Below are 13,096 nucleotides of genomic sequence, written 5' to 3'. Positions count from 1 at the left end.
CCTTCTGTCACTTGGAAAGAATATGACTTTAGATTGCAAGAACCGACAACGATAGATATCTTTTAAATTATTAGAACATGACAAAGCTCACTGATTAGTATATTATTTGTAGCCATTGTTTTCTTCAATATAAGGACAAATATTTATTTCTGTAAAATCATTCTTTTTGGTCATATTGAAACAGATTGAAAGAGATGTAAAAAGTAGAAGAGAATCTCAAGTTTGGATTAAAGAAACAAACTAATAAACACAGTTTCATAGATTCATAATATATAATGACAGTACCACTAGAGTGGCTTAATAACAAGGAGTTTCACAGTAGACGCGAAAAGCAGAACGCTAAACTGTTCACTAGTCAATGATAAATAATAACAAAGAAAACGCAAAACGCTAAACCGCCGAAACACAACAAACCCGATTCTTTTTTTTTTGGTTCCAGCAGAAGTCAATACCCGAACCTCTTTACCTTTTCTTTCTCAAGCCTCTTTTTTTCGGCCCGCCGCTAACAAACGCGGAAATGAGATTAAACGCAAAAAGGTGCGTTCTTGACTTCCTTTGGAGAATCTCAAAAGACTTAAAAAAACAAAAGACCACAAACATTATCATAAACTCCCTAAACCTCCCCTTTCACTCTTACCTTCTGCAAAAACACAAACCAAAACATATCAAGAAAGTGTGATTATCCAAAAATAGATGAAAACATAAAGAAAAAAGCTTACCCGAAAACATCGATTAGGCTCCGTCGCAGGCCAGAGCGGCTTTAATCCGCTCGACAGTGCATTTGATCAGACTATTGACTGTAGCAACTGAACCGAGAGAGAGTTTAGCGGTAGGAACAGAGTCAACAAGTATCTGAAACGCAACTGTGAGTAGTGAACCGCCACAACTCCCAGTAGTAGTAACCACTTCAAGATTATTCCCCTCTCCTCCTCCTTCAACTCCGGCTCCAGCACTGGCATTAGCACTACCTCCTCCTCCTCTAGCAGAGCCATCCGGCAAAATAGCGAATCCGGATGGTAACAAAGCGACATAATCCGGATCACCACCACTCAGGACAACGTTCATAGCTATTATATCAACTGGTGCGTATATCACATAGGACCCTGATGCGTCCGTACAACTTTCTTGTAAGATCAACATGTTGCTCTGCCCTGAGTTCCCACTCTGTTTTTAAACAAACAAAATGTTGAGACTTTGAACACAAGCAACAGTGGGGTTATACAGAAACTACTAGATTTCAAGAACATTACTTACATTGACTCGAAGCAAGGAGACACTATTCCCAGGATCACGACCATTTGCGATATGAGCCATTTCTTGAACCAAGCCTCCATTGGAAAGTATATCCCACTGCAAAAATTGAACTCAAGAATAAGTAACTTATCGATCTTTTTTTCAAAAAGGGCCTCTTTATGACTTGAGTATTAATTACCTCGCTTCTTGAGTTTTCATCTCTGAGAAAATCGAACACTCGTTTTGGAGCTACAGGGATCCAGAAAGAAGTAGCGGCGCTGAGAACGATGCCTGGAGGTCTTCCCGGATCATCCATGCTCTTTCGGGTCATGACCCGAACGTCGTCGGATCCTGTGGTCGACAATGTAGTCCAGGCATGCGCAGTTGACGCGCCGACTCCGGTACAGAAGCTCATCACCATTCTCTCCGCTAGTTTCAGCATGCTCTTTCTCCCCTCAGGACTCGTTATCACTTTCATAATTACCATAAAGTTAAGGGACTCAATTAGTAAATTAATATTTTTCAATTTAATACCAATATTAACAAATTGATCAAAATGACCCTAAAAATATTTTCATTTGATGGTGTGGTGTACATACCGGAAAGATCACAAGCCGGAATGTTGCTGGCCATGGAACTGGCGAGCCGCTCACATTGGCGGTCAAGTGTAGCCACCCAACGTTTTGCACCGAAAGCTAAACCGGTATTAACCAACGGTTTATACATGTTGTGAACCGATCTATCATCCACCTCAATATGCTCTACCCATGTCACCTTCAAACAAAACAAAACCATCACCTAATCATTTCTCTTCTTTTCAAATTCTCAACCTCATACTTTTAAAATTATCAATTTAGACCTTAAGTTTACCTTGGAGTAACCATTCTGCAATTCTTGAATCAGACAACCAGAGGGTCTTCTTCTGCTTCTAGTGATCGGACTTGGTCTTAGGCTGTCCAAAGAGACATCCACAACCGCCCAAATACCGTCACTGTGCTGTTTACAGTACCTTACAAAGTAGTTCTCACGAGTAGGGACAAGCGGCGATGGGACTTGGAACTCTGCTGTCATCTTTTGCATACCAAGAAAACAAAGATCAAACACATGAGAAATCTCACTACATGATTAAGAATAATACCTTGTAAAGCAAGTAACCAAATCAAGGTCTTTGAGTGTCATACCACTTGCAATGCCCCATTGTAGTTCCCTGCTACGCCAGTTGAGAGAACTTCTAGAGTCAATGCTCTTGATACAATCCCGCAGAACACACTAGACCATTGATTCTATACAGAGAAAGAACAGCAAAAGTGTCAACTATAAGTTAGAACCTTTGTTAAAATTTTAAAAATCAGAGTTAGAGTAACAGAATTATACCACATCCATTAGAATCTCAATGAGATTGATATGATTCATGATAACAACAGTAGACTCTCTTGAAGCTTCTGATCTCAAACCGATAGGTTTCGGTCCAATTCCTCTAGGAAACGTCCTAAAATACTCTTCTTCATTGAGAATCTCAACAGAATTATCGCTTGAAACCCATAAGGGATCACCAGTTTGAGCCATTCTCACAAGCTCTTCCATTGCTGCAACAGCTAACTCAACAATCATAGGCTTATCAGCCTCAGAAGGTATCGAAACCGACCTCAAAATGTCGCTGCTTCCAAACATTTCCCCAACGAAACCAGTGTGGCTATTGTTATTGTTCCCAAAGTTCCCAACTTCAAGATCAAGCGAGCGCGAGGGAATGTGGTGTGAAGAAGAGAGCTGAGGGAAAGAAGAGGAATTAGCCATTAAAGGCTTCCCTACGTATTTAGCAGCTATGGCAGAGATTCTGTCAATCTCTTCGCGTAAACGAGCATTTTCGATCCTTAAATGCTGTTCGTCGAAGGACATTTCTCCTATAGCTGCCGGACCACCACAGTTTGGGCATGTTGCGTTGCTTAGAGCATCCTTGTACCTATTGTTCTCTGCTCGGAGCTTGTCATTTTCTGACTTCAGTATCTGGTTCTCGTGCCTCTCATGTTGTGCCTATACAAGTCCCAATGTTATATATCTTCTTATGTTTGGTCTCATCAAGAGTATATACCAAAACAAATGGATAGATCTTTTGACAAAATGAACTTAATCTTGGAACTAGCTAAGTACATGTGTTTAAATAAGGCTTCGTAGTATCTAAATCAAAATGTGGTTGGAAATACACATCAAATTCATTTGATTATTCTGAAAAATATATATATAACTCTCTTGAAGATTCGAGACCGGTAAATGAAAATAATAGAATTAATAATCAAAATTGGCCGAAGTATATATATACTATATAGTAAAAATACCTTCATTTGAGTGCGTTTGTTTTGGAACCAAAACTTGACTTGAAGAGGTTCTAAGCTTAGCTCGCGACTCAGCTCCTTTCTTTGCTTATCGTCTGGATGAGGACATTCCTTGAAGAACCTAAAACCGTAACCAAACAAACAAATACACATAAACCCTAAGTGATCCTCGAAAAACAATAAAAACATTTTCAAGTAGAAAAAATTCTTACGACTCTAGCTCTTGAATCTGGCGTTGTGTGTGACGGTGGTAACGCTTCTTTTTGTTGGGACGCTGATTAGGATCTTGAAGCTCTTCTTCTAAAGGATTCTCCATGGTGACTTCTGCGCCGGACTTAGTCTCGAAATCCTCTTCGTGGCTCCCGGTGATACCCAAATCGTTTTCGGAGTTTTTCGGCGTCATATCGAACATATGATGATGAGATTCGAACATGTTTGGATGATACATGATGATGATGGATGCCTATCAATTTTTGGAGTTTTTGAAGCTCTTGGATTTTCCTTCAAATCTTCAAGATGATTATCCAAATCATTTAGTTGATTTATCTCGATTTTCTTCTGCCTGTATATCCCACTATCCAAAATGAAAGATCAAATGGTCATGTTTATATATTTGATAAGAAGAGGATCAAAGCAAAAACGGAAGGTAATCTTGGTTTATGGAATGTAATCCTCAAGATTTTATGAAACTATACTTCCCTTTAATAGATATATTTATATGGTCTTTTTCACATTTCATAAGTAACCGAAAAGCAAAATATTGGTCTTTTTCTCTATTTTTGATGGTTATTTATACCTATACGCTTATATAAGCATATGCATTCATCTTATCAAAAAGGGTATGAATATAAATGCACCCACTACGTGACATAACCTCGTTGCATATAAAATACAAGTTATCCTGAAATTCAATTTAAAAAATGGGACACGAATATTCGGATGAATAATTAAGCATAATGTTCAATAATAATATTATGAAAATTAGAGAGAAACTGAAGTAAAGCGCTAAAAGGACACAATGTGTTGAGAAAATAATCAAACCACATATCTTCAAACAATAACGATAAAATCAATCTTGAAAGTCACAAGACTGAGCACATCATCGGATCTACAAGAAAACGCAGAGGTAGACAAAGAAGAAACGGATGACGAGATTGTCGTCTAGGAAACCCTAATTTTTTATTAACGTACATAAAATACAAGATTCATTTGGTTCTACTTACATTTTAGAGTGCCAAATCGATATAAACTTTGTTGAGCCAAACTCGAGTCGAAAGAAAAGATTAAAACTCTATAGAACAGATCTCTTTTTTTTTTTGAAGTGTTGTTTTGGTTTCTTGAAGTTTTAGATCGAATTTAATGTTGCCTTCTCTCTCTTCTACATAAAAGCTAGTGAGATAGAGGAATTCACAGGTTACCGAAGCCTAGGAAAAAACGTAATTTTTGGTTAAAAATAAAACTTTTTTTTTTAACTCAGTGAAATTGACCTTGAAAAAACGTTTTCAGTAAAAATTCATTGACTAAAGGTAAATGAAGTGGGAAAAAAACAAAAACTAATTAATAAAAAAATGTGTAGATATATAGAGTTGACATTAAGTCAATGGCCTTTTTTTACACAACTACTAAGGAAAATTCGTCAAACTGAAACCCCTTTTACACTTCTAACTCCAAAAAGGTTTTTCTTCTTCTTTGTAACGCTTGTTTTTTAGATCGTGACAAAAACAGAAAAAAAAAAAAAAAACTCATTAATTTACAAACAAAATAAAGATAAAATGTAGATCATGAAAAAATATAAAACGGATCCGGCTAATATGAACAAACATGCAATATTTGCTCAAAGAAACAAAGACAAATTACACAAGTATTGGTTAGAGAGAGAGATCTTACTTTTGTGCACACAATGAAACCCTAGCTAGCTCGGCTTCTTCTCTGGTTTTCTGGTTCTCTTACTTGTGGAGAAGAAAAGATAGATGCGGAGAATTATTGAGAAACCTAAAAAGGTGTCTTAGGGCATCAGTTTATAGGCTTATAGCCGGTCAAGACATAACCGGTGGATTCAGGGAGTTTCTTTAACCAGAGAAAGGTAGAATATATCACTCTTCAGAAGAAAACAAATGGAGGATAGTTAACGAAATAAATGGAGAATTTGGTGGAGGAGGAACTTAGGAGAAAGGGAAGAAGAGAAAGAGGTGAGGAAGAGGATGTGGCAGAAGGAAAAGGAGTTATTGCGAAATGCATAGAGAGGGTGCATTGCATTTATGATTATCGAAAGGTCCATTAATGCTTTTAGTGAGAGAAAATTCATACTACTACTTATATATTTTTCTAGAGAGAGAGTTTTACAGTTCATCAATTTAAAAAACAAAATACAAAAAAAAAATCACTGTTTCCCTTTGACCTCACGGATTCTCGTAGGGTAAGAAAAAACAACCGAATAAGAATTTGAACAAATAAAAATGAAGAAACATTACCATTTCATTGTTATTATATATGCTTGTGGTTATAGTTCATTTTAGATTTTTTTAGTATATGTATGATGTATCATATGATCAGAAAGAGTATTTTTATTTCTGTGTGTGGAGCATATTGAACATTGATTGCATGTGTGTCCAATATATGTGGACATATAAATGCTTTGTATGGTTTTTAAATACTCACAATTAGTATACACATTATATCAGTCAATAATGTCCATCATGAGGTTCCTAATTCATTGAATATATAATCCTCCATAAATTAGTATAGTGTTTGAGCTTAATTATTATTCGAATACCTGCAGGTTTTATTAGTACTAGCTTCTTTTGATGGTTGATTGGTGATGAGATTAAGTAGAATAGCAAGAACATTACAGGACTACATTCTTAGGTCCTCATTATACATTTATACTGTTATAAAAGTAACTAAACAATTTAATCTCAAAATAAGCTAGTTAGATTCTATAAAATTAAACATATAAAATAAAAAGATTCTATAAAATTCAAAGGTAGGTGCTAATTTAAGAGATTAATTTAAAGTTTCAAAATCCATGACATTGACACGACGATCGCCATAAAAATAACTAAGCAATCTACAAATTTCCTAGATTCTTAATCATAATTTTTAATTGCACATCGCTATTAATGGTCCACCCCTCCCTTATTATACACCCTCACTTATATCCTAGATTTCTAAATTCGTATTTAATCAGTACATAAAATATTAAATACTAAAAGCTAATCCAATAGTTTTTAACCAAATTTTTATCTTTTGGCTGATGTCAAAATGAATTTATCTTGTTGGCTAGAGTAGTAATTATAGTATACACTGATGTTAATTAAATTTTTGAACCTATATAATTATGAGTTTTTAAAATACAAAATACAAAATATAAGATCATTTTTTGTGATTGGACCCACTTTCAAGGAGCAAAAGAAAGGGATGAGATGCATGTAAACTACGTAAGTTCCAATAATATCTAAAAATGAATAGAAAAAAGGTCAAAGTTATATTTAATGGTAGTTTGGATTAATTATCTTAATTAAAAATTGGCCAGTCGATTGACTAATGTAGTTGGGGAGCAATATCCATTGTGGACCATGGTCCAAGAAACAGCTCATACATTAAGATTTACATCACCTACATCATATACGTACACTGACTGATTCAGACATTCATGTAACATACATGAATACACATACATGCACATACGATTTATTATTGGATTTACCTGACGTGTTATTTGTGTGGTATTGGATTAACCTATGCTTTGTTTGCACATACTATATATGTTTTCAACAAGAAAATGACAAGATTCACTTTTACAAATGTTCATATTCATATATAGTACATAATACACAAGAAAAAAAACGGCAGCCTACTAATCAATGTAAACACTAAACATAGTAGATACTTTACAAAAATCATTGCGCAAAAGCATAAGTTTTTCGTAAATTACAATTTGATATAAAACCAACACTTTTTTATTATTATTTTCTAATATGAAATAGTCAAATATAGCTCCCAAAATATTAAATATGTTGAGGGTCCTATGTTTCTTTCTGACGCCACGACCCTGCATTTGCATATGCATAAATATGCAATGGCTATTAAGTATTTGTGTAGCAACCCAATATCTCTTGGTTGGAAAAAGTTGGTTGACACTCGTCTTATTTGGAAAAGGTTGAAAATTTGTTCACAAGTTCCTGATTAGACAGTAGTACCCCATTTGGTCGACACTCATCATTTTTGGAAAATGGTGAAATTTGGTTCTCGGATTCGAGTTTTGACAGTTGAAAATGGCCTAAGTATATGATTTTATGTTCGAAAAGAATTATGGATCAACAATATAAAGTTACTTGACTTGTAATAGTAAAATAAATGGTCCGCGATTAATTGTGGAGAGGTACATTACACATATGCAAATTTATGTCCACTTTTAATGTGATATATATTATGCAGTCATTCATCCAATATCTATTAAGTTTAATAATACTAGCTGTGTTTCCTTGCATTTGTCGTCTTCCTCGTGAATTTTTAGATATATTTGCTCTCTTTCTAATCGGCTTTTAAGTTTGATTATGATTTTAATATGACTTAGTAGTATGGATGACGAATTACTTAACTTATTCCGTTAATGATGCTGATCATATGATATTAAAATCAAGTTTATTATGTACCACTGTGTGTGTGTGATTCCTTGCTTGAAGTTGTTACTTAGAAAAATTGATTGTAGCATACTATAAAGTTTTAGAACTGATACACTCAATGTAGCTTATCATTGTTAATTAAACTCACGTAGAGGAAACAATTACTAATTAATTTGATATAATACGTATAAATTCTGTATCGAAATATATATAAGTCTAGTTGATTTATATACAAATTTCTCGATGCTTAGTTGTTCCTATCTATATCTTATACATAGATAATTCATCACTTGAAATTTTGTAATACGAGTTAAGCGTATTGTTTGAAGGGGTGTGTTAGCGATAATCCAAATACGCATGGTGCGAATCAAATAACCGACATGTAGTCCACTTAGTCTAGAAATAAACGACAGGATGTGTAAATGGGGCATTGGTACAAGAGGTGATTTTTTATAGATATGAGGAGGGTAATTCAGTAAATTAAAGGAACTGAAACGCCTTGGAGTTGTGGGGACGTTTCTTCTAATAATAATAGCTAGTGGGAACGAGTGACTTCTGCCTACCAACTAACTCATTTATTGCCTTCAAATTTCGTTTTTGTTTTGTTTAAAATTAAAAACCAAAAACCAATTTCCAAATTCAGAAATTCGATTTTATTTTATTTATTTGTTTTGGTCCAGTGAATGATTATTTTCAGTAATTTGAAACAAAGTTTCAGACAATGAATCATGTTTCAGTTTCTGAATTTTAGCACATTTTAGAAACTATGCATCGTTTTGTTCTTGTTTTTTCTTTGATAAGCTTTAAAAAAATTGGGTACAGTTCAGAATCAATGTAAAACTAAAAAGTTTAATATGTCAAATAAGAAACTAAGCTTTATTTTCGAAATTGCCTTTTTCTTTTAACTATAATGGTTAGTTGTGAAAGCTATTTTTTTGTTTAAAGTTTTTTTTTATAACTGTGGTTGCTTATAAAGAGGAGACCGGTAATCATATAGTGAAGATAAATGCTAATGTAAGATTACTTGCAAGAGATATTAGTGAGTGTATATACCCTAAATAAGAATGTTACTTGACAATTGGATCAATATAGTCAACTTGTGCTTCTAGTTTAATTACATCGAAATAGATTCGTACTTTTATGTTAAAAATTATGACAACACGATTTTGAATTTTCTGAAACCTAACATATAAAAAGTTGGTCATATTTAGTAATTATATGCGTAAACTTAATATTTCATTTTAAAAAATAATTTACAATTTACATAGTGTTCGTTGTAGATGAGAAGAAAACCAATCATCTACGGCTTGTTAAGCTCTAGAAAACTAAACAATTCTAGAAAAATCATAAGACATCAAATCATCCATATATGGATTGTTAAGCTCAGAATTGTATATGTGATTAAAATGGTATATATAATAGATGACAAAATTAAATATGTATATGTATGTTTTTTTGTCAACAACTAATCGCATACAATTTTGTCCCACCCTGCTCTGTACTTTAAAGATGATTAAGTAACGGGCCGTCAAAGCTATATGTCTCAGCCTCATTTGATGAACGCTCGGGGCCTATATATATATGTGTACTATGTTTTTCTTTTGTTAAACATTTGTACTGTGTTTATTTGTAAGATGTTGTGTATTCTAAATTTTTACATGTACACAGTAAATCAAGATGCATAAATAAAAATGCAATTGTATGGACTATGGTAAGAGACTGAGTAACATTAGGTTAGATAATACAAGTTGGCAATATGGGCCGGGCCTTTAGGCAACCAAAAGCATCACGTTCATTGCTTGGCTTTTTTTATTAAAGAGTTTTTCATTATTATTATTTTTGCCTCTTTCTTGGATAATGCTTTATAATTGATTTCTCATAGTAAGTTATAAACATTAATATGATTTAATCATTTGGTATTATTTAGACCTCATAAGTGCTGTAAGAGTACATTCATACATTGTCGGTTAAAGAAAATTAAAATATGAAAACAAAAATGAAGACTGTTTGTTCTCTTAAGAAAATTAAAGTGTTTGAAATATTTTATAATATTGCTATTAAGTTTATTCTATATTAATATTCTCTTTTTTAAAAAAATTCATATTTCCAAACAAAGTTCACATCTATATTACAAAAGAAAAATTAGTTAAACAATAAATTTTTCTCACAAAAAATAATTTATTTTTTTACGTCTTTCTACAATGTACATAGAACTTTTCGATATATGAGAACTACGGAAAAAAAGAACTACGAATCAAACACTTAGAAAAAAAGAAAATCACGAGAACTACAAAAAAAAAAAAAAAAATCTTTTGCACAATGAACAAGCTTTTGATTTTCGTATATTCATTGTACTTTTTAGTTCACTCTAATTATGCATTAGAGTTTAACCGAGACACCATTGATTTATGTGATGACTTCGATAAACCCATTGATCTCGAAGATTTTGGAGATGGTCTGGATCTTGGTGATGACGTCGAAGATGGTTTCTTTCTCCTATTCTTGCTCTTAGTATGAATCTTGGATAGACCTACTGGTATAGGAGGCACATCTCTTATCCTATCTGATATATTCAGTTGGTCCTGATCGAATTCTGTAGTTTAACGAAGATAAACAGTTCCATTTAGTATGTAACTCTAACTAAAAAATATTTATGCACTCTATTAATTTAGTGCACGCAGCAATAAAATTACCAGTGGAATCAGAAGTGGTGAAGAAAGAATCTGAATGTCTTGTATGACTGAAAGATGATGTTCTTGGAGATAAAAACTCTGCTCCTGCCTTAAAGTCACTCATCTACACCCCGAAAAACAAATAAATTTTGAAATAAGCATCATCAGAAAACTAGATTATCAGTATTGTGTGTGTTAAAACATCATTTGATACTTCAAGAGTTCATATTCATAACATACTTTTAAATGTATAGTTCAGACTTGAAAAGTATAACAAGAAATATTAATATTTAGATAAAGAGAGAGAGCTTACCCAACCAGGATCACTGCCAGAGGAGCCCCAACCAATATGGGCCACATGTTTTACTTCTGTTGGGTGCCCAATTTCCAAATCTCTTTCTTTCCCAACTGTTGACCAAAAAAAATTCATCATTTAATAGCTGTTCTTGTAATACTTATCACATAAAACATCTACTCAATGCTCCCATGGATACATAACATGGACCATATTGGCTAAATAATGGACCGAAAATTCGTTTTGTGGGGTTATACTTGAACTTACGAAATTTACATTTGTAAAGCATAATATTAAATTCGTAATGTTATTTTATGTCTGGAACTTACGATATATTTGTATAAAGTTGCGAGAAAGTTTGTAGATCATCATATAATGGAGTTTAATCATCAGATTATAAGCAACTAAATATATGGTAGAAAGTTATACCAAACATTATGGATTTGAAGCTTTTGTATATTCCCTTCATCTTCATTGCCATTGTTGAATGTTGATGGAGAAGATCAGAAGCCAACTCCAAAACGTTAATGAAAGTTTTATATTTGTAAGAAGCTCAATACAAGAAGTATTCCTTATCTATTACAGAAGTAAGAGAAAAAAAAATGAATAAACACAAAGCATTAGTTAAAAAAATATAAGAAAAAGTAGAAAACACATAGAAGGAATAAGAGGGAAGTATATATATGCATGTACATGGTTTCTTAATTCCATGGAAGTAGATTAGTACATTTAATTTGTGAACACTAAATCTTCAATAATCTATGACCCATCTCAATAACATATGAACTTTAGTTAACCTATGATATTGATAAAGTTCGGAATGATCACTTTCATCTCTGGAACAAAATTATAACTCTCAAAATGACATAGTAATTCTATAGTTAATATTTGTTGTATATATTGATGATTACTTATTGTGAAGAAATAAAAGAAAGTTTTCATTATGATAGAAATACCTGAAGATTATTACAGAGACTCTCGCTTGTTGGTTTTAATATGAGGAACTCTCGTGGAAACAACTATGAGTGAAGGTCTTCTTTCATTTGATGGAGAAGCCTCTAAGCATTTCCGTATAAAGTTCTCACTAAGCAAACATATAATTTACCATACAATTAAACAAGAAAAGATCAAGAGATGGCCAAATTTAGAGAGAATGTGATGGTGAAGACGAATCGAGGAAGAAGAAGTATGACTTGATCGGACAAGAGAAGTGAGTGGGTAACCATGACACTACTTGTAGTATACAATGTATATTAATTATTTTTTCCAACAAAAAATAACTAATTTGTTAGTTTATTTTAAGAATATTTTACAAATAGATAATAAACATTGCATAGCTTAATGATTTGTGAGTTTCAAATTTTATCATTCATATGATTTCACGGGAATCATGATTTATGTTTAAACTCCGCCATTCCACGATTTTATTGAAAAAAAAACTAGAAATTTCCCCTTCATTTCCCCTGTAGGTCTTCGTGTTCTAAATGATAGTAGGTCATTTTTGTTTCATTTCAGTGTTACCAACTAGAGTCATAATTAATATAGATTATATAGACCGTTATACATCATCATTGTTTTCATCCTACAAATGATATTCAATAAATTATTTGTTTTTCCAACTAGTAGTGTATTATATAAATCCACTCCAAAGAACTATAACCGTAAGTTTAAATTTTTATAGAGACTCTAGCATTCGCAGCACTATAATAATCAATTGTAGACAACTGTGAACTGTCTCATGCATATTGAACTGTACTAATTACATATGGAATTAAACAATGCAAAGTTCACAGATTTGTTCAACCCACGCGTTTTGTATTTTACCTTTCTTCAATTCCTCGACAATTCTAATATTTGTTAGCTGTATACCCATAATGTTACTATGAGTGTAATATAATATTTATATTTAAAGAAAGGCTGTATTTTAGAAAAAAATTAGTA

General features: G+C 32.9%; 2 protein-coding genes across 5 annotated transcripts; both read right to left on the bottom strand.

Annotated features, from left to right (window-relative positions):
- Positions 1-204: 204 nt before the first annotated feature.
- ATML1 (Homeobox-leucine zipper family protein / lipid-binding START domain-containing protein) lies at positions 205-5,937 on the bottom strand. Of its 4 annotated transcripts, NM_001341511.1 has the most exons (12): positions 5,451-5,473; positions 4,787-5,260; positions 3,776-4,137; positions 3,567-3,684; positions 2,608-3,264; positions 2,415-2,516; positions 2,104-2,304; positions 1,833-2,007; positions 1,433-1,704; positions 1,255-1,350; positions 720-1,164; positions 243-640 (listed from the first exon to the last, which is right to left on the bottom strand). In NM_001341511.1, the coding sequence occupies exons 3-11, from the start codon at positions 4,009-4,011 to the stop codon at positions 733-735; spliced, it is 2,289 nt and encodes a 762-aa protein (NP_001329395.1). In that variant the 5' UTR covers positions 4,012-4,137; positions 4,787-5,260; positions 5,451-5,473; the 3' UTR covers positions 243-640; positions 720-732. The 4 variants fall into 4 exon arrangements, with proteins under 4 accessions (NP_001031692.1, NP_193906.2, NP_001329395.1 ...); NM_001036615.3 differs by lacking the exon at positions 4,787-5,260 and having other exon boundaries at positions 205-640; positions 5,451-5,937; NM_118295.7 differs by lacking the exon at positions 5,451-5,473 and having other exon boundaries at positions 235-640; positions 4,787-5,025.
- A 4,416-nt stretch (positions 5,938-10,353) lies between these two features.
- AT4G21745 (PAK-box/P21-Rho-binding family protein) lies at positions 10,354-12,370 on the bottom strand. Its single transcript, NM_001084952.2, has 5 exons — positions 12,112-12,370; positions 11,585-11,731; positions 11,174-11,268; positions 10,882-10,984; positions 10,354-10,781 (listed from the first exon to the last, which is right to left on the bottom strand). The coding sequence occupies exons 2-5, from the start codon at positions 11,634-11,636 to the stop codon at positions 10,561-10,563; spliced, it is 471 nt and encodes a 156-aa protein (NP_001078421.1). The 5' UTR covers positions 11,637-11,731; positions 12,112-12,370; the 3' UTR covers positions 10,354-10,560.
- Between the last annotated feature and the right edge of the window lie 726 nt (positions 12,371-13,096).

The sequence above is a fragment of the Arabidopsis thaliana genome, chromosome 4 (assembly GCF_000001735.4).
Source record: "Arabidopsis thaliana chromosome 4, partial sequence".
Lineage (NCBI taxonomy): Eukaryota > Viridiplantae > Streptophyta > Magnoliopsida > Brassicales > Brassicaceae > Arabidopsis > Arabidopsis thaliana.
Note: the sequence above shows the minus strand (reverse complement) of the source record. Positions and strands in the feature narration are given on the sequence as shown.

Coding starts and splice junctions, on each gene's coding strand:
- ATML1 (NM_001036615.3), bottom strand. CDS start 4,011: ATGTATCATCCAAACATGTTCGAATCTCATCATCATATGTTCGATATG. Junction 3,265..3,566: donor ACAAACGCACTCAAATGAAG/GTATTTTTACTA, acceptor GGACTTGTATAG/GCACAACATGAGAGGCACGA. Junction 1,705..1,832: donor TCCGGCTTGTGATCTTTCCG/GTATGTACACCA, acceptor TAATTATGAAAG/TGATAACGAGTCCTGAGGGG.
- AT4G21745 (NM_001084952.2), bottom strand. CDS start 11,636: ATGGCAATGAAGATGAAGGGAATATACAAAAGCTTCAAATCCATAATG. Junction 10,985..11,173: donor CTGGCAGTGATCCTGGTTGG/GTAAGCTCTCTC, acceptor TTCGGGGTGTAG/ATGAGTGACTTTAAGGCAGG. Junction 10,782..10,881: donor CACCACTTCTGATTCCACTG/GTAATTTTATTG, acceptor GTTAAACTACAG/AATTCGATCAGGACCAACTG.